Source organism: Anser brachyrhynchus (assembly GCF_964034855.1).
Source record: "Anser brachyrhynchus genome assembly, chromosome: 3".
Lineage (NCBI taxonomy): Eukaryota > Metazoa > Chordata > Aves > Anseriformes > Anatidae > Anser > Anser brachyrhynchus.
In genome coordinates, this window is record NC_137696.1 from 123,516,196 (window position 1) to 123,535,242 (window position 19,047).

Genomic DNA, 19,047 nt, shown 5'->3' on the forward strand with positions numbered 1-19,047 from the left:
CATAAGCTTCTCCTAAACCGAGAGGTTTTCTAGAGTTGGCACCTCCTTGCTTGTCTCCATGCCCTGTTAGTTCTGTGTTCAGTGGCCCGTGGTTATTAAAATTCTTATCAATAAAGGAGTTTCTGAGCAAGGTTCTTATTTTCTGGGATCGTGCATACCTTCTGAACTCCTCAGCTTAACCAAAGGAACATTTTTTTTAATGCCTAATGTATTTTATAAAAAGAAATGTGTAGAGTTCAAGTAATATTTGCCTTCAATTACAGTAATTAAGTTGTCAGGACTCAAAGTCACCAAGGGAATGAGAAAATCCTTTCCTGGTTGGCCAGAGGATAATTGGTGTTCTGGTTGCGAGTGTGTTTTACATATTGGGGTGGGGAGGGAAACCGTTCTGGCTGGCATCTGCGGCAGAAAACCTGGGAGACTGTTTGTCATTTTGCAATACAAGGTGTCAAAATCCTCCTGCTGGCAGAAGGAAGAGAAAGTGACCTGTTTAACGTTGCTTTAGCAGGGCAGCTATTTTTTGATCGGCACCTGTGCCGCTTGCTCCGGTTGGGACGCGTGTCTTTTTTAATAAGAAAGCGACTGCAAACATAGCTCAGTCCATTTATTCTGGGGGTTGTGTCTTGTCAAACGTCTACTGCAGCTCCCCTTTCATGTGTACACTCGTATCTGTAGCTATGTGTAGGTATGTGTGCCTTTTTCCCCACGTTAAACATCTCTTTGCAGACTTTGATAGAAATCACATAATTTCTGTTACCTCCTAAACTGACTCGAGGTAGGCCACAAAGGTATTCCTGCAAGAATAGTACCTAATTTTGCTAAGTGCCCCCACAAACATCACTGGCATCTCAAGTGTAGCGTTGCTTTCGTTCCACTGGGCTAGCTCTCTTGAAAGCCGACGGATGAGGAAATCGCCACTCGTGATGCATCGCTAACGACCCAAATCTTTGCATTCCTGCTCCTGTGAGTAAAGGTTACTGGTGTACAAGGAGTCAGACCTGTGAAACCTTACCTACAAACCCTAATAAAACCCATTTCAGCCATCAGCTTTAATGACGCCCTAAAGAGAGCCGGATCACTTATCTCCACCATCGTGCACTAACTATGAAGTTTTGAGATAAGTGGGTTTATATCTCCCACTTTGCTGCTGGCCTTCACCCTGTTATCACTTGGTGCCATTGGATGTGGGTGTAAAATATTACTGCTCCGATTTGGTTACGTTTTATAGTCACTTGAGTCCACGTACAAGATTCACGGGCAGAGTGGGTGCTCTTATCTGTGTGCGTTTATGAATGGAAAAACAGCCTCGTAGCTGGCGTACTCGCCTCATTTGCCCGTAGCGGCTGCGGATAACCTCCTGTTTCAGAAGCATCTCGTGGGCCAGATGTTGGTAAGGACTCTACACGATTCCTACCTGCTCAGCTTTTGCCATCTAAGGGGGTGTGCTTAGGTACCTGCAGTTCACACCAGCCTTTAAAAAAGAAAATAAAAATTGGGGACGTTTCCAGAAGTCGTTTGTGACTTCTGCCAAGCCAAAGGATGTGCCACAAAGGGTTATTTTTGAGTGCTTCAATATCCATGTAAACACGTCCGAATTTCAGCTGCTCTTTGGGCATGTTTATTTTGCAAGTCACAGATAATTTAGCAAATTTTTTTTTTCATCTTGTTGCATTTGTTGCTTTTTCAGGGTCGATTCTCTTCATGCCATACATAACATCCAGCTCAACGAGTGTAGTTTGCCTTTTGTTTTTACATTTACTTTCTAGCCACTTGGCTCTTTTTATAGATACTCACCTGCAGCTAGAGTTCAGCAGCTATTTATTTTGTGTATGCAGAAGCCTTGTAAGATCTAACCTGTGATGTTGTTTTTGCCATCTGATAACATATGATCAAATGGAACATGTTTAAATAACGTCTAGGACACAATGACAGTAAAGCAGCTATGAAACAAACATTTCTAAAGATCAGATAAGATGGAAGGGATGCATCAATGCTGGATTGCTCCGTGTAGCCCAAGTTGTTGCACTTCGCTGTAGAGGTATTCCAGGCATGGGATTTCCTTTCTGCCACAGGCTAATAGATCATACCGTGCTATTTTTCATGTTGGTTTATATCTTGTAGAGACATGTGCCTTTGCAAAGTGAGTGTAACACGCCGAGTATGATAGTATTACACATAATCTGCATGAGTTGCACAGGAGTAGGTAAACAGAAATTCAAACCAACAGAGTCTTACCCCGTCCCTGCTCTAAGTTACTGTACTTGATTCTCTTTTTGCTTTCCGTGCCACCACCTCCTCTCCCTAAACCAATGTGATCTTTTGCGTTAAGGACATCCTCACTTCTGCTGAAGTCTTTACTTTAACGATTAATTTTTAAAGCAGTATATGGTTTTAAAATACTTTTAGTGTTAATATGCAGAAAACTAATTTTGTTTAAAGCCATTATTTCTGACTGCCAACTCCTGTTCCTCCTTGTTCCGCTGCAGGAGGATGACACTGATCCCAAGTCTCAGGAGGAGAAGCAGAGAGACCCCTGGCTATCTGAGCCTGCAGACAGTCCCAATACAGTGAAGAGTGGTCTCACTGTACAGGAATATTTTGCCAAGCGCATGGCAAAATTGAAGGGATCCCAGAAAGAAACAGAAACAAAGTCAGACAATTGCTGCCCAGCCACAGAGGAAGTCTTGGAGCTTTCAGAAGAATTGGAAACCAAAGCCAAGAAGAAAAAGAAGAAGCAAAAGAGTGATGAGGCAGAGAGTCCAGACCATTGTGAGAAAGCAAAAATAAAAAAGTCTAAGATAAGTAGCTTGAATGGAAATGAACTGGATGCTTCTTTAAATGAATGTCACTCAGGGAAAAAGAAAAGGAAGCATAAAGAGCAGCACGAAGAGGAAAGCATTAGTAATGATGAAAATATGGGCAATGGAGAAGTTTATATGGGAATATCTGATGGGGAAGATCTCTGCACAGAGGACTCAGAGACAAAGCAAAAGAAACGCCACAAGAAGAAGCACAAAAAGCAAAAAGAGGAGACAGGTGACTGTACTGAAGGAACGCAGAGAAAGAAAAAGAAGCACTGCAAGTAGATTTAACCATTTAAGAGTCAAGGTGGGACTTTGAGGTGTTTTGAACTTTATCACGTTGGATGAGAAGCCTACATAAACACCAGCCAAACATCAGATGGTAATTCAGCCTTGAGTACACTTGAGCTCCTCATCCAACTGAAACCACAGATTGTATTTAAATACAGCTCTTACAAGGGGGCTGAGAACATGGTGACAGGCCAACAGGAGCTTCAGTGCCATGGTGAAAAGGTATCCAGCTACAGGGCCAAGGCTTGCACGTCTACAAAGCAAGACTTGATTAAAAAGAAAACAACAGCTATGCTTTGCCCTCCCGTTGTGGCAGAACCGAGGTTCACCTTAGGGGCTGTGCAAGAGCTGTGTTTTAACACAGCAGAGCCTACACCTTCAGCCCGCGTTCACCCTGGTGTGACTCCATTCACAACAGATAACAGCAAGCAAAATCCGGGCTGGTTTTAACCACTGTGGTTAGGACTGTGAAAACCAGTAAATTGCTGTGTGCTGGTTCACACTGACTGTGTTTTCTCAATCCAGGGAGATGAAAACAGAAAAAAAAGTCATCCTATTGCTGCCTTTATTATTAAAGCTACCATTGTTTTCACTTGTGATAGCTCTACTTCTGGAAACAGGAGGGGGTTTGCAAAGCTGTATGTACTTCTTTTCGTTGATTTTTGCGAAGTCGCGTGTAGTTTTTTCATTGATCGCCGTTTACGTATAAAAATGAACATTGTTTTTTCCCAAAATGCTTAGTCTTTAATTAAAAGATTACCCCCGATTGTCACAACTAAAGAAGGAAATAAAGTAACTCCCTGTGTTCCCTGGCCAGTAGTTAACTATGGTCAAGTAACTGTAACTTTGCAACAGGTATAGGAGCTTGCCTTTCTTAGCCGTAATCTAAATCTTTGGTTCCCAGGCAGCATTCGTGGTACCTTTGGTGATGCACCTGGCATTCAAAAGCTGTCTTGGATAAGCAAAGTTTTCTGTGAAATTGGGAGACCAAATAGATTTTAAAAGCATAGCTACTCCTCTGCATCAGTATTGCCATTGACACATAGAAACCTTGCAATTTGTAACCAAATCGGAGGCTGTTTCTCACTGCAAACCTGGAAATAAGTAACGCTGGGACTCAGCACTGCCGCAAGCCATTGTGGAGGAGAGGTTAAACATTCAGGCTGGATTTTGGCACCTTAAGCTCCCTCAGCAAAAAGCTGTCGGAGGACGTGGGTGAGCTTGGAAGCGAAGTGGTGAAATGGGAAGAAGCATTCACTGTTCTCGTGTCTGGTCCTGATATTGCCTTGGCCACAACAAATTGACAGCGCAGCCCTGAAAGCCAGCCAGTTATCATGGCATCATCCAGGGTAGCCAACCAGGATTTAAATTCGTTAGCTCTTCATTTGTTTTAGGGCCTGCCTGCGTTTCATCAGAGTAAATCTAAACCATCCCATTGGCCTGCTCTGCTGGATAAATGGGTACGTTTGTGGTTGAGCCCAGCTGAGTCGCTGAACATGGCTTGAAAAACATTGTCAAGATGCAGATGTAATACGAAAAGATTCCTTAAGCTGCCTTTATTGTCCAGCAGGAGAAGTGTAGCCTACAATACGCAGCCCACACGGCTTCAGATGTCTCAGTTGCAGCTCAGCTGGACTTCTCGCTTCTTAAGGTGCCTTGGTTTGCAATGCCAGGATATCTTAAGATCTGTCTTAAGGGCTTTCTTGCCCTGAGGACACACCCGTTCGTTGCAGCAAAACTGCTGTACTTTTACAATATGGCAAGGGAGAACAAGATGCCTTTCTCTGTGCTTCCCACTGGCGTTGTTTTCGCTAGTAGTTTTTAACCCTTAGAGCATTTGCTTTCCAGCTCTTTGCAAATATTTGCCATTGTGATGCTGCTGGGGCTGGGCTTGTTCCCTGCCTTCCTTAAGCGACAGATCACTTAAATACCATGAGCTTGCTCTGGTTGCAAGCAAACTTTGCGCTCAACATAAAAAAAAAAAAACTTCTCAATGGGAGAAGGCAGCAAAATAATTTTCACATTACATTATGAAGCGTCCTAAGTTTTAAAGCAGCTCTCCTAGTTTCTTGCTTACCGCTTCCTAGATTTTTACTAGTCAGTAGAAGCCCTGAATGTTTCCCATAATGTTTTTTTTAACTGTTATGCGGCTAAACTTTACAATCTCCTGGGGATTTTAACTGGAAAAGGTGCTAGTAAAGGAATAGGGTTTCCTTTGCCAAATACTGCTGGGTTTGTTCGCTTGTTCGCTGTATTAATCTCACACGAGTTTTTGTGTGCTGGATCTTATGGAAAGTGTTTGGTCAGATTCCAGTGTTAGTTACAGCAAGAACAGCAACAACAAAAAAAAAGGAATAAATCTTTAAATGTGTGGTGTTCCTACTGGTAAGCACAGTAGATTTAGGATTTAAATCTGGTTCAGATTGAAATACGAGCTACGAACAGAAGATTCTCTATTTGTACAATAAGTGGGAATTTTGCTTTTTCCTGGGAAACGTGGGATTTTATTTTAATGTGCCTCGAGCTCAAAGAGAAATAGCACGTGCAGAAATTGGGTTGTAGGAAATGACTATTTTTTGATGTACTAGAATTTGAAAAAAAAAATGATTCAGCTGCACTTCTTTGTATGTTAGTGATCAGCCAACTCTGTATTATGCAACAAGAAGCTCTTCTTACCAGATACTGGCTTGTGAAGTGGATGACAGACACAATAACATATTTCAAAGTAATAAATTATTATTTTTTGTTTGTAGTGGGTTGTGAGTCCAGTTTTAACCAAACTCGGGTTTGGCAAGAAGGCCTTTTTAGAAAGCAGAAGAATTCCAGCATTACTCAGATGGTGAAATGAGCAGAATGTAAGCACAAAGAAATTATTTGGTTTAGTTCTGTGAAAATAATACTTTTGAATAGCGGTGTCTTTTGTTACATATTTGTCCATCGTACCCACATATTGCAGCACAGATTTAATGTACCTCCAAGTGAAATCACCCAGAAACTGAGCAAAATGAAAGTCGCCGGTCTGCTTTCGCTTCCAAATTAGCGGTGATGCGCGCACACAGCATAGCTACTGAATCGTTTTCAATTTGGGTAATCCCACCTTGCCAGTGACATAGAAGAAAGTGATGGGTTTTTGGGAGTTACTTCCACTCTTTGCAGGTATGGTGTAATTCTTCGCTTTGAGCCTTGAAATTAATTGTTGGTGCAATGCCATACCAAGCTAAATGATTTGCAGGCGCAATTTTGTGAGCAGCGATAGAGATGCTAACCTTTGTGTTTGCAATTACCTGCAAGCACAGAAGTGTGTCCTGTAAAGCAGAGGCCCTGTCAAAATACCCTGTTACCAGCATCGGACCAAAGTCTGCATGAGCTTTTTGGGCTTCCAAAAACGCCTGGTTTGATCTTGCTGTTGTCTGACTCTGTAGCACCTCCTGTAGAGCCAGGGACGGGAAATCGCACAGGGTGGCAACCCCGAAGTGTGCAACAGGTACTGAGCACCGTTCCCTGAATTCCCTTCAAAACTTGCCACCTCTTGTGCTGTGCACTGGTTATTTCGAGGCCCAGATGTGAGCTGCTGTTAAGTACAAGTTTCAAGGCAACTATGAAGAGCTCAGAACCTCCTTACGTCTATAGGAATGTCAGCTGGTAGGTCCTATAGGAGATGCAGCCTCTTTGTGATACATAAACATCACAAATATTGATAATAATAATACAAGAAATGCACTTGGGGACCCCTCCAGCTCAGCATCTTGTTGAATTCGTGGAGTTTTCCTTTAAGCAAAAGCTCTGGTGCTGACTTTTTTCAAATAATCAGCTCTTGGCAAAGCAAATTAGCAGAATGCACCGCTTGTAATTAACCAATTTTCTCCTGTTTAAACACACAAGGCTGAAGTTCTTAAAGCATCCACCTTCAAAAGGCACAATTTACGTCACGAAACCTCCAAACCTGCCAGCACTGAGAGGAGGAAGGAAGCTGCAAGAAGAGAGGAAAACCACACAAAGTCTATTGGAGAGGCTGCATAGCATCGCGCCCGTCCTAAAAAAGATCTTGCAGCGGTGGGTCCTGGAACGGCGAGGGGATTGCAAGCATCTGGAGCAGCCCCCGGCTTCTTTTCTTCCCTGCCCCTGGCAGCATGTGGTTTGCTGTAAATCCAACCCTTGCCGTGCTGTCGGCCGAGGAACCCCGAGAAGGGATCAGAGCTCATGAAGTACTTGGAAAATAAGCAAGGGAGGCATCTCCATACCTGTCCCATGCAGGGATAATCAAAATTCCCTCTATACACAAAAGTTTTAGTGATGGGGAACTGGTAAATATGGTTTGAAAAGGGAAAAAAAAACACCTTTGTGGTTGCTGCAGTGGGAAAGTTGTTCCAATGCCAAACTGAAACTCAATTTCTCAGCAAGTCAGAACTTAAATTCTGCTTCTGAGTCACTGGAAGATTTTTTTTTTCCATTAATTAATTAATCCATTTTTATAAATTTTTACGGCGTGAGAAGGAAATTCTGCTGGTCCCTTTTCACCAACTAAAACGCATTTCTTTTCTAACTGCTCAAGCTGAATTTTAAAAATAGCAGGAGCGGAAATACTCAGCGCTGTGCCTGTGAGCGTGCCGAAACCGTGAGCGTTTTTCTCTGCATTTTTCACTGTGGGGTGGACGAGGGGAAAGCTCCGGCTTCGCCTCCCAGCAAAGAGCTGATGCCCGGAGCCGTCCCTGGGGCAAAGCAGCCGGGAGCCCTGCAGGAACCCCGGATGCTGCCCTTGGGAGAGGAGAGTCCCATCAATAATTAAGGACCACGTAAATCTGGAGCTAATTTAGGATTTGTGCTTTGTCCCGCGTTTTAATCTCTCCAAGGCGAGGGGGTCACTTGGGGAAAAGGGGAGAATTTATAAAGAGCGGGGACGGGCTTGCAAAAGCCGCGCTCGGGCGCGGGTTTTCCGTGTGACCCCACGGGAGTTGCAGCCAACCGTTCCCCATCCGTGAAATGGGGAGAACAAAGCTTTCTTCCACCCTTTGTCTGCTCGCTCTATTTTAGCTCGTGGCTTTCAGCCGTAATTTCCCTGCTCTCAAAGCCCTGCGAGAGCTCTGCTCCTTCCCGTGCCCCAGATACAGGTAAGCGCTGTGCCAGAACCGGGAAGGTAAGCAGAAAAAGTAAAGGTGAGCTTTCCAGCCTGCTGCTAATTACCCTGATACGGTCGCAATTAGAAAGGTGGCATTTTCACATGGCCCCGGCTGCCTTTATGTAACGCCGAGCTTCCTACAGGACAGGTTTAACCAGCATTTTAAGTAGGGTGCAGAATGAAACCCATCTTACTAATGCAATCAGAATGCCAGGTGCTGGAGGAGAAAGGGGGAAAAATACATATATTTAGTATTGTTTGCGCCCAAAATGTGGCGTGGGGGCCTCTAGGAAGGCCCTGTCTCCTTCCAGCAGGGGAGAAGATGCGAATGGGAAGGATTTTGCAGAACTTTGCCCCGTGAGCCCACAGTGGGGTTTCCGAAACACGGCATGACTTTGTCCCTGCAATACCTGGGGGAAACCAGGCGACGCTGCCCCCACGATGCGAGGGGAGCAGCCAGGACCAGGAAATCCAGGTGAGCTGCTCGCTCCCAGAGCCTCCGGGCCTCTACGGTGGAGGCAGGAGGTGGCCACGGGTCTCCCCGGGCTCCGTGTCCTCCCCCCAGCCCTGTCCTTTCCTCCCATCCTGCCAAACGCCCCTTGGACGCGCGGCGCGGGATGGAGGCACGGCCGTGGAAACGGGCTCAAGAGGAGTCCGTTCCTTTTCTTCTCTCTAGAGGGATATTTCGTAGTGCTGCTCCGAAAAATCTTCTGGCCTCCAGGGCCTCGAGCGCAGAGGTGGTATTTTTATAAGAATAACTGTCCCCGGGCCCCGCGCATCCCAAGAGTTTAAAAATAACGCTGAGTGGTGTAATATATTCAAAATAAACACTTGCAACTCGGTTTCACGCACTTCGACTCCTGCTAAAGGGAAGCCTCAAAAAAAAAGGAGGAAGCCTCAAAAAAAAAAGGATGAAGCCTCAAAAACAAAAAAAAAAAGGATATTAGGGCTTTTCTCCCCTTGGTTTTCCAGGAAGATGGAGAGTTTGGCTGGGCTCTGCCTCCATCCAAGGCTGGAGAGAGGAGCAGCGCCTCGGCTCTGTGGCTGTCCTGGGCACCGGGAGCTGCAGAAAACCCAATGGGAAAAATAAAAGGGAAGAGGGCCCTCGACCTCTGCAGCAACTCCCCTCTGCAAAATGCTCCCGGGAGAGCTGTTGGGAGCAGGATGGAGGGCTTGGCACCCGCTGTCCTGCTCCGTCCCGGCTCTCCGACCCCGCTGTGCACCGCGGGGCCGGCACCGCCTGGCCCCAAATCCTTCGTGGCCCCAGAGCACGGCTCCGGAGCGCAGATGAAAGGCAAGACGCTGTGTGCTGGCCTCCGTCTGTGTGTGTAAAGGGTTTATAAATCTGTCCCCAGGTCAGGAAATCTCCCGCGCCTTTCAGATTTAAGAGAATTTGCCTTCCTGTTGTATTCCCAGATAACGCGGCTCTGATCGAGCCCACTTGTAAATAGCTTAATAGATTTAATCAGTTCCTTTGGAAAATGGTGTCGTTTCCGCGAGGGTTTCGTACGGGCCGGTGGGGAAAAGCTCGGATGGGGCGGCCGCAGCTCCGTGGTGAGATTTGCGGCTCCCACCTCCTCGCCCGCGCCGCGATCCCGCTCCAAGCAGGAAACCCAGGCGGATCCCGACCCCGCAGAGCTGGCGCTCGCGACCCGACGAGAGTCAATAGGAACACCCAGGCACGTGGGCGAGCGCTGCCGACCTGCACAAACACCCCGGCCTCGGATCCCCGCTGGTTTTTCTTTTTTTTTCCCCCCCCAAGGGGCACGGGGGCAGCCCCAGGAGCCGCGTTCGCAGCCTGGCCCCCCGGCTTTTGCTGGCAGCGCCGAGAGGAAATCCACAATCAGTGGAAGCAGAGCCCATGTCAGGGGGTCAGAATCATAAAGGAATCGAGCGGCTAAATATATTCCTCGGGGGCGCGGCGCAGGGCTGAGCTGGGCAAGGGGCTCGGGTGGGGATGTTCGGTCCCGTTGCCCTCCCTGCACGTGCTTCGTCCTAGCTGGGGGGGGGGGGGACGATTTTCCTGCACCAAACCGGGATTTAGGGTTTGTTCTTGGGAAATACGATGAATATCATCGTGATGGCGATGCTTCCAGCCTGGCCAGGCTGGGGTGGCTTTGCTCCGTAAAACGCAGCAGGAATTAAAAAGGCCCCAAAGCATCGTGGTGGCCCTACACCTCCTCATGTCCCAGGGATGAGCTGCGGGGACCGACGGGGGATGCTGCAACCCCTCGGGGCCGTGCCCAAATCTATCCCTGGCTCAGGAGCCCCCCCAGGCTGGCCGAGCACCCACCGCACGCCCGCCAGGTCCCCATTTCCTCCCTTTCTGACCTGGGATTTGGGGTAACCGGGTGAGAACCCGCACGGGGTGCCAAAACGCGGGGTTCTGGTTGGAGCAGGGGGGCATGGTGGAAAAAACGGGACGCCCCTGCAGAACCCACACCCCGATTTCCCCTTGCAAACGGGCACCCTGCAGCTTGCCCAGACCTGGGGAGGGGGCTTGGAGGGGCTCAAGCCGACTTTTGCACTCCTGCGGGAACCCTCCTTTTGGGGCCATTTTCCTTTTTCCTATTCCAGCCTCCCCCTTCCCCCCCCCCAAAAAAAAAAAAAAAGAAAAAAGAAATCTCGGTGCCTGCAACCCCTCACCCTACACTCCAACCAGCCTTGAGATTTATTTTTTATTTTTTTATTTTTTTTTTAGGGGGAGGAATGAATTTGAATTCACCAGCCTTGAATTTTGGGGACAGGACCACTTCCAGCAGCCCTTCCCCGCTCCCCTCCGGCTGCGCTCGCTCCTCCAGCAAGCCAGCTCCAATCCGTCCCCGTACAAAGAAATAAATATTAATAAAGCTGTTACCAAAAAGGGGAGGGGGAAGCGGGAGGGGGGGGTGCTTTTGGGGTGCTGCCTCCCTCCTCTCTCCCCCCGGGGGGGGGGGGGAGCGCAGGGCAGAGGGTGGGGAGAAGTTTTCTTCTCCCGGCCGGGAGTTTGCAAACAAGGAGGAGCAGCGGCAGCCAGTCCCTTCGGTGTCATTGGAGGAGGGTTTTATTTTTTTATTTATTTAATTTTTTTTTTTTTTCCAAGGAGCTCATAAATACCGGGGGGGAAGCCGGGCGGGAGGCTGGGACTGCGCGGGGACCCCGAGGGCAGCGCGGAGAGAGCATCGGGTGGAGGAGGAGGAGGAGGAGGAGGAGGAAGAAGGAGGCTGGGGGAGGCCGGGGGGGTGGGGGGGGGGGCCGGGCCATGGCTGCGCTGCTGAGCACCTACCCCTGGCCGGAGAGGCTGGAGGGGGAGGCTGCGGAGGGGCTGCAAGCGGGGCCGCCCCCGAGCCGCTGCCCCCCGGGGGAGAAGAGCGCCGAGAGCCGCATCCGCCGCCCCATGAACGCTTTCATGGTGTGGGCGAAGGACGAGAGGAAGAGGCTGGCGGTGCAAAACCCCGACCTGCACAACGCGGAGCTCAGCAAGATGCTCGGTGAGGAACCCCCGGGGTGCGGGGGGGCGAGGGGGGCGGCTCGGGCGGGCACCCACCGGGGGGTGCCAGGCTGGCACCCTGCGGTTCATGGGGTGCGGAGCCTGCCCGGGGTCCTGCGCCCAAAGGGTGGGCACCCACCTGAACCCCCCATGGTGTGCAAAGCCCGCCTGGGTGCAGCACCCTAGGGTGCAAAGCCTCCTAGGCGTGCTCCCTGCCGCCCCTGGGGGCACGACACCCCCGGGCTGGCAGCGCGTGGGAGCCCTGGGTGAAGCGCACGGAAGGACCCCCAAATTTTCCAGGCCTGTCTTTGCTGTCCCGCTTCATCCCCCAAACTCGCTGGCCACCCTGACATCACCAGGGAAGTATTTTCTGCTGGGTCTTCTCAGGGATCGCAACCCATTTTGAATATATATATATATATTTTTTACCCACTCCCCATCCACTCTTTCCCCCTCTTCCAAATCTCTTGTGCGAGACCGAGGGCGAAGAACAGAAATAACCCAGCCCCAGACGGCCCTGAGAAAGAGCTGCCCGAATTGCAACACACTCTGCCCAAAGTTTGTGTTTCCCTGGGCAGTTCTGCGGTGTTTTCTTTGGTGGTTTGGGGTTTTCTCCTCGCTGGCTTTCCAGGCAGCATCTCCTCTTGCCTCTGTCAGTTCTGCTCTCACTTTGGCGATGGGAAGGCACCGAGCACTCTGAGGCGGATCCGAATTTCTCCCCCTACCCCCGAGGAAGGGATGTCCCCACCGCGGGATGTCCGTGACCCCCCTGCTCCCTGCGCTGGGGACAGCTCTGCTCGGCTCTGGAGTGGCAGCGCCGTGAGCAGGGAGCGGCGAGGTCGCGGTGCCCGGGGCCACCGGGACAGGGACACATCCAGGGGCACCACGTCCTGACCCCCTGCCCAGCCGGGCACGGCCACGGCCCCGCTCAGCAGCGCTTCCTCGCTGCCTTTTCGCCGGGCTCCGCGTCCCAGGGAGGCGTTGCAGGATCCGGCCCTGGCACAGGGGGAGTTTATTTGCCCTGGTTTATTTGCAGTGGGGCTCGGCGCACCCTCAGCACGGCCTGACCCTGTCTGGGGACTCGGGATGGGGGGAGAAAAGCGGCTTCAACCTGGCTTCAACGCCTTCCCGTTGCCGTCTCCTCCTCCTGTGGAGTTTGCAGGACGAGTCCCCCGTTTTCTCGGGAAATGGGAGCCCCGACCCGCCGTTGGGTCGAGCGCCCGGAGGACGGTGGCCGCGGGCACTAAGTGGATTTTTGTTCTCCCATTTACAGGCAAGTCCTGGAAGGCGCTGAGCCTCTCGCAGAAGCGACCCTACGTGGAGGAGGCCGAGCGGCTGCGGGTCAAGCACATGCAAGATTACCCCAACTACAAGTACCGGCCCCGACGGAAGAAGCAGGTCAAGAGGATCTGCAAGCGGGTGGACCCCGGGTTTTTGCTGGGCAGCCTGACGCGGGACCAAAACGCTGTGCCCGAGAAGCGGAACTGCGGCCGGGCCGGGGGTGAGAAAGAGGGGCCGGGTGAGTACCCCCCTCGCCCGGGGCTGCCGCCCGTCCACGGCTACCGGGATCCACCGGGCAGCAGCAGCGGCACCAGCGTGGACACCTACCCCTACGGGCTGCCCACCCCTCCCGAGATGTCTCCGTTGGACGCCATAGACCCCGAGCAGAGCTTCTTCTCCTCGCCCTGCCCCGACGAGCATCACCGCTCCCACCTCGCCGGCGGAGCCCCCTTCTCCCCGGAGTACGCGGGCAGCTCCCTCCCGTGCAACCACCATCCGCTCAGCCCCATGCCGCAGCCGGCCACCTGCATGATGCCCTCGGCCTCCGGCTGCCCTCCTCTTCCTCCTAGCAGCTACTACACGGCCGCCTTCCCCCCGCTGCAGCCCCCCGGCCTCCATGCCCACCTGGGCCAGCTCTCCCCGCCGCCCGACCACCACGGCTTTGACACCTTGGACCAGCTGAGCCAAGCCGAGCTCCTGGGGGAGATGGACCGCAACGAATTCGACCAGTATCTCAACACCCCTGGCCACGGCGAGCACCACGCCGGGGCTTTGGCCAACGGACACGTCCCGGCGGCCTCGGCGGCCGGTGGCTCCCACGCGGCGGAGACCAGCCTCATCTCCGTCCTCGCCGACGCCACGGCCACCTACTACAACAACTACAGCGTCTCCTAGACCTGCGGCCGCCTGGACCGGCCGAGGAAGGACCCAACAGTATTACGAGGCGTTGGTCCCACGGGGACGTCGCTCGCCTCCCCTCAGGGCGTCCGAGTCCGAACCACGAGGGCCGTGGATTCTCCTCGGGGGCTTAGGTAAAGGATTTCGGTCGTCAGCTCGCCACCGGGTGCAAAGCGTTGGGTGCCCTGCTCTGAAATGGCCAGGGGGAGTTCCTGCTGCCAAAGCCCCTCTTCTGAAGCAGAGATGCTCCTGGGAGCACGGGGATGCTGCATCCTGTTTTGGGGCACCCTCAGCTCTGCTTTGGAGTTGGGAGGGTGGCGGCATCCCGCGAACAGCATGGACGAAACCCCTTGGAAGGGGAGAGCGGGCAGGGATGGGTGGGAACAAAAGGAAGATTTTGGTAAATGGACACAGGATCCACGTGCGTGCCATGCCCCACATACCTGCCCTGGGCTTTGAGCCCAGGTGAGCAGCGCTGCCCCACGTCCCTGTGCTCGGTGTTGGTGGTGCTGTGGCCACCCCAACCAGCCCAGACGCACCAGTAGGGTTAAACCTGCCCTGTCCCCAAATGCGTCACTTTGTCCCAAGCAGTGTCTTCACCCCCGGGGACATCCCAGAGGATGGGGCAGTGGGAATGCTGCCAGCTCAGGGTGCAACCTCCACGTATGAGATCAAGGTTGCGGGGCAGGATCTGTCCGCTGCCAACACCCGCACGGCTCCCCCTTGGCCTCCCGGCAAAAGCGCTCCCAAAACGGGAGCAGGAGGGGCTCCGCTCCCCACCGGGCCAGGAAAACGTCTTCAGATGAGCACTTTGGCAAAGAGGTGATGATGTAGCAGACACGTTTTTATCAAACATCCTTTGAAGGCGAACGCTTAATGTTCCGAGCCGCAGTGCCCAATGCCTCCTCTAACTCCAGCGTATTATTGCCTGTAATAAAGCTGTACATTGATTTATTCCTTCCATTATTCCTCCCCTTGGATTTTGTATTGCTCGAGTTCTCTTTCTTTTCATAAAGATGAAGCTTTATTTTAAATCAGTTATATGACATGATTAATCTTAGTGTTTACTGTATGGCACTTGGTAATGATTAGTTAGTAGCGTGGCTATGATTTTCTGGTTTCAGTCCCAAACGTGTATTAATAATAATTGCAAATAATACTTAAAAAACACAACTTCACAAGTTTTTAAGCTAATACATTCCATCTTTTTTGTGTGACTCTATGCATTTTGAATGAGTGTAGATATGAGTTTGCATAAAATATTTAATTTAAATAAATGTTTTTATACGATGATTGTTTTATGATTTAAATTGCTGTAGCTATTGACAAAGTTTTCAAAGGAGAAACATTTCCTGTGCAAGTGCTATTATTTTAATTTTTTTGTTGTTGTTGTTTTTGGTATTTTCAGCCAAACTTTTCTACTTCCTTTTTTTTTTTTTTTAATAAAAAAGATCTGTGGTTATCTTTACAAGGAGTGGGTTGTTTTCCAACAAGCCAACTTGAGGTGTGACTTACGCGTACCTTTACTTCTCACGGCGTGGCTGCGGGGCAGCACGCCATCCCCATGGGCTCGACCCCGTTTTTCTGGGTACAGCCTATTAACGCCGGGTCCTACAGAGGTGATCTGGTGAGGTTAGGTGAGGCTCTGCCTTTGGTGGTGGCGCTGATGGTGGAGAAGCGAGTTTCCCAATGCCCGTTGTGATGACTGCCTATGAGTGTTGGCTGGAAGGGGTCTGCAGAGGTCACCCAACCTCTGGTTTGGGTAGGAAGGGACCTTAAAGATCACCTACTAATGCTTAGGTCCTCCTTTGTCCCAGCTTGTGCCCTCATGGAAGTAGTCCCGTCTCCTCCCTTACCCATCGGTCGAGCATCCAAATCCCTTTTAAGTCCTGCTGTGACGAGGACGACCTCAGGGGTCCTGGTGGCACCACAGACTGCGGTGGCTCTTGCACCAACATGGCACGAGGGCACCAAGTTTGCTGCTGGTGAAAAACCCTCTTCCAGGGTGTTTTGTGAATCAATCCGATGGGACAGGAGGGAAAGAGGGAGGTCCTGTGAGGCCTTTTGGCCTCTCCACCCCCGTGGCTTTAAGTGACCGGTGCAGGACCATGCCAGGAGCAGAAGTGGGGCCCTGGGGCCAAAGGGTGCTCACAGCCCCCCAGCAGCACCTTCACGGCTGTTTCACAGCAAACTGCAGCCACAATTGAGTCTGCCTTTCAACCAGCGAGCCCAGGGGCTGCTTCCTTCCGTAGGAGGTCTCGTTGGAGGGGGCACCCACCACAGGGTGCTTGCGGAGTCTCCTTTCTGCCGGGCCTGCTGCAGGGGCAGCCGGGGATGGTGTACAATGGGACCTTCTCTTTAGGGCATTAGCTGCTTCTTCTCCTTGTCCCCATACCCCACACAACCACGGGACTGACTAAATCCCCCCCGAGCCTCCTCCCTGCCTCCCTTCTCACAAACTCGGCCTTGCCAGGCGCAAAGCTCGTACCCAGAGCTGACAGCGGCGGCGGCCGGAGTGCGGTTCCCCGGGGAAAAAGGCCTTTCCCTGGGCACCCCAGCCCGGTGTCTCCTGCCAGCAGGTCCTGTCCCCGCTTGCCCAGCCCAAAGCCACGTGAGGAGCGCTGGGAGCATGTCACCCCGCGCTCGGCACGTCAGGAGCAGCTGCAGGCCCGGGCCGGGAGCCGGGGGCCCCCTGAGGGTTTTGGGAAGCGCAGCCAAGGCGAGGTGCGGCTCCCTGGGAGCCGGGGCTCGCCAGCAGGATCCGGGCACACGCCCAGCACCGGCAGCAGCCGCCGTCCCCTCCCGGCACACACCGGCAGAGGAGGTGAAGTTCGGGAGCCGAGCCGGCCTCCCCTATCTCAGCAGGCTGGTGAATGCCACGCGATGGGGTTTTGCTCCCACCCCATAGCACCTTATCGGGATTCAACGCTCCCCAAGGCGCACAGAGCAGCCAGAAAGTGGCCAAGAAAGGTGGAAATGGATATTTTATTTTATTTTATTATTTTATTTTTTGGCTCAAAAAGTGGATGTTCCTGCAGAGGAGTGAAGGCCGTGGTGGTTTAGAGGCACTGGGTGGTCTCCACACCAAGAAGGGCTCTTTCTCCATCACTCCTGGGCGCATTTCCCCTCCCTCCCCGTGCACACCAGAGTCCTGCAGTTTGCGGCCCGCTTTCTCCAGGCTGGGAAGCAGCAGGAAAAATCAAATCAGAGCTGCAAGAAGGGATGAAATGACCTCAGGCCGGGCTGCAGCTCAGGGCTGGGCCAAGGCAAGGCCCTCTCCTTGCCAAGAAGTGGCCAGAGCACGAGTCCAGCCCCTGTCCCCGGCCAGCCCTTGACCCTCGGTGGCTGGGTGTCGCGGGATGAAGTCACCTTCCCGGATAGCACGGATCGGGGCTGGCCAGAAGCTGCGGTGCGTGTCATGGCAGGGCTGGGGCAATGTCCTTTGTGCCCCTTGAGCAGGTGCTGGTGGCTCCTCTCACGGTGGAAAATTTCGGAAGGGGGTTTGCCTGTTTCAGAGAGCATCACCGGAGGTAGGAAGAGGTGTGAGCTGGGTGGCACGGGCGGCTGGTCCCTGTGACACAGGGCAGGGGTAGGGCCTGGTGACGGGGCTCCGTGACTCAGTTTCCCTGTCTGTAAAATGGAGCTAAGGCTTCCTTCCCTCCCACCCTTTTTCTGTCCGGCCTTGCGACATGAGCTGCCTCATGCCACGAGCCTGAACTGGACCAAGTCTCTGTGCTCAAGGGGTCCCTGCCCCACATGGGGGCTCCTGGCGCTGCTACTAAATTTGATGCAAGGTGCTTTTTTTCCTTCCATTGCCCTCAAAGCACAGGGCAGGAGGCTGGGGAGGGAAACGGAGGCAGGGAAGGAGACCTCGCTGAGGTCACCCACTCCCACCCAACACCTCCCACTCCCCTAAATTCCCCTTTCCCCCCATCAACCCCCATCTGCTCATGACTAATTGCCTTCACCCCCCCACTTCTTTGCCCCCCTACCCCACCTCCACACCCCACAGGGAGCCACAGCTCCTCCTGGGAGCAGGGAGGGCAGGATCAGGCTCTCCCTCCCGTTCCTCCAGAGGAGGGAATGAGACAAGCTGCTGAGTGGTTTCCTGCCCTCCACTGCCAATGGGAGCTGCTTCGGGTGCCGGGAGCAGGGAGGATGTATCCGGAGCTGAGTGTTTCCTGGCAGATAAGGCCAGCCCCTCCTGCCGGATGTTATGAGTCCAGGTCCTACCTCCACGTTTCAAGCGAAGGGGCCGAGGAAAGGCCTGGCTGTTTATGTCAAGGAAAAATAACTTCTCCCTCCGTGCAATCCGACGGCTCCCCGAGGGCTACGTGCGGGAGGATAAACACAGGGAATGGGAAAACAGGGGGTGAAGGCACAGGGGAGAAGGGCAGGAGGGCTGCTGAGCCCCAACAGGGCTGGGCTGCCAGGGCAGAGGCAGGGGGAGATGGGGAGAAGGGCCTGGGGCTGGATAGTGCCAGCTCGACCCACAGAATGGCAGTGTGGTGAGGTTGGAAGGGACCTCTGGGTCCCTTTGGTCTTCCCTCTGCCCCAGCAGGGCCACCCCGAGCAGGGTGCCCAGCCCCACGTCCAGGTGGCTTTGGGAGATCTCTGAGGAGGAGACTCCACAGCCTCTCTAGAGATTGATGTTCAGACACAACCCTGCTCAGCATCAATCCAGAGGAGCTTCCGCATCAACCTGCTTGGCCAAACGTAGCGTGCTTCCTTCCCCTGTCCTTCTGTTGCCCACCTGGAGAAGATCCAGCCCCAGTAGGAATGTGCTGAGCTCACCCAGTGTCTTGGAGAGCCCCTTTGAGGCTGGAGCTGAGGCCACCAGCACCAGCTTCCAGGGCTGAAGGCCCCAGTTTGGTTCCTGCCCATCTCTGCCATGCAGACATGGAAGGAGAACAGGAGGTGGAAGAGTTGGGTCCATGAGCGCAACAGGATCCAGCTCATCAAGGGGGAGGGAGAAGTTGTGCAGTGGGTACGGAGGGAATGGGACAAAAGGGAATCTTCTCCCAGGGACAGATTGCCATCTTTTTGCAGGAAATGAGTAAAATGGCCAGACCCTCCTCTTTCAGGTACAGCTTGGGTGTTCCTGCAGCCCTGCTGGCACCACCAAGCCAAAACCTCTGCACTTCCTGCATGTTTTTAGGGTCATCTCTGGGCACAAGCTGGGACAGAGAGAC

At 52.5% G+C, this 19,047-nt stretch overlaps 2 protein-coding genes across 4 annotated transcripts in view; both read left to right on the plus strand.

Moving 5' to 3' along the window:
- The window catches only part of PINX1 (PIN2 (TERF1) interacting telomerase inhibitor 1), a 60,055-nt gene extending 54,214 nt beyond the window's left edge, over positions 1-5,841 (plus strand). For all 3 annotated transcript variants that reach the window (XM_080586075.1, XM_080586077.1, XM_080586076.1), the window contains exon 7: positions 2,487-5,841. In XM_080586075.1, the coding sequence (XP_080442201.1) occupies positions 2,487-3,086 (600 nt within the window). In that variant the 3' untranslated portion in view covers positions 3,087-5,841. The remainder of the gene's footprint in view (positions 1-2,486) is intronic.
- Positions 5,842-11,322: 5,481 nt separating this feature from the next.
- Positions 11,323-15,323, plus strand: SOX7 (SRY-box transcription factor 7). Its single transcript, XM_080586074.1, has 2 exons — positions 11,323-11,678; positions 12,951-15,323. The coding sequence occupies exons 1-2, from the start codon at positions 11,450-11,452 to the stop codon at positions 13,850-13,852; spliced, it is 1,131 nt and encodes a 376-aa protein (XP_080442200.1). The 5' UTR covers positions 11,323-11,449; the 3' UTR covers positions 13,853-15,323.
- Positions 15,324-19,047: the final 3,724 nt, after the last annotated feature.

Coding starts and splice junctions, on each gene's coding strand:
- SOX7 (XM_080586074.1), top strand. CDS start 11,450: ATGGCTGCGCTGCTGAGCACCTACCCCTGGCCGGAGAGGCTGGAGGGG. Junction 11,679..12,950: donor GGAGCTCAGCAAGATGCTCG/GTGAGGAACCCC, acceptor TCCCATTTACAG/GCAAGTCCTGGAAGGCGCTG.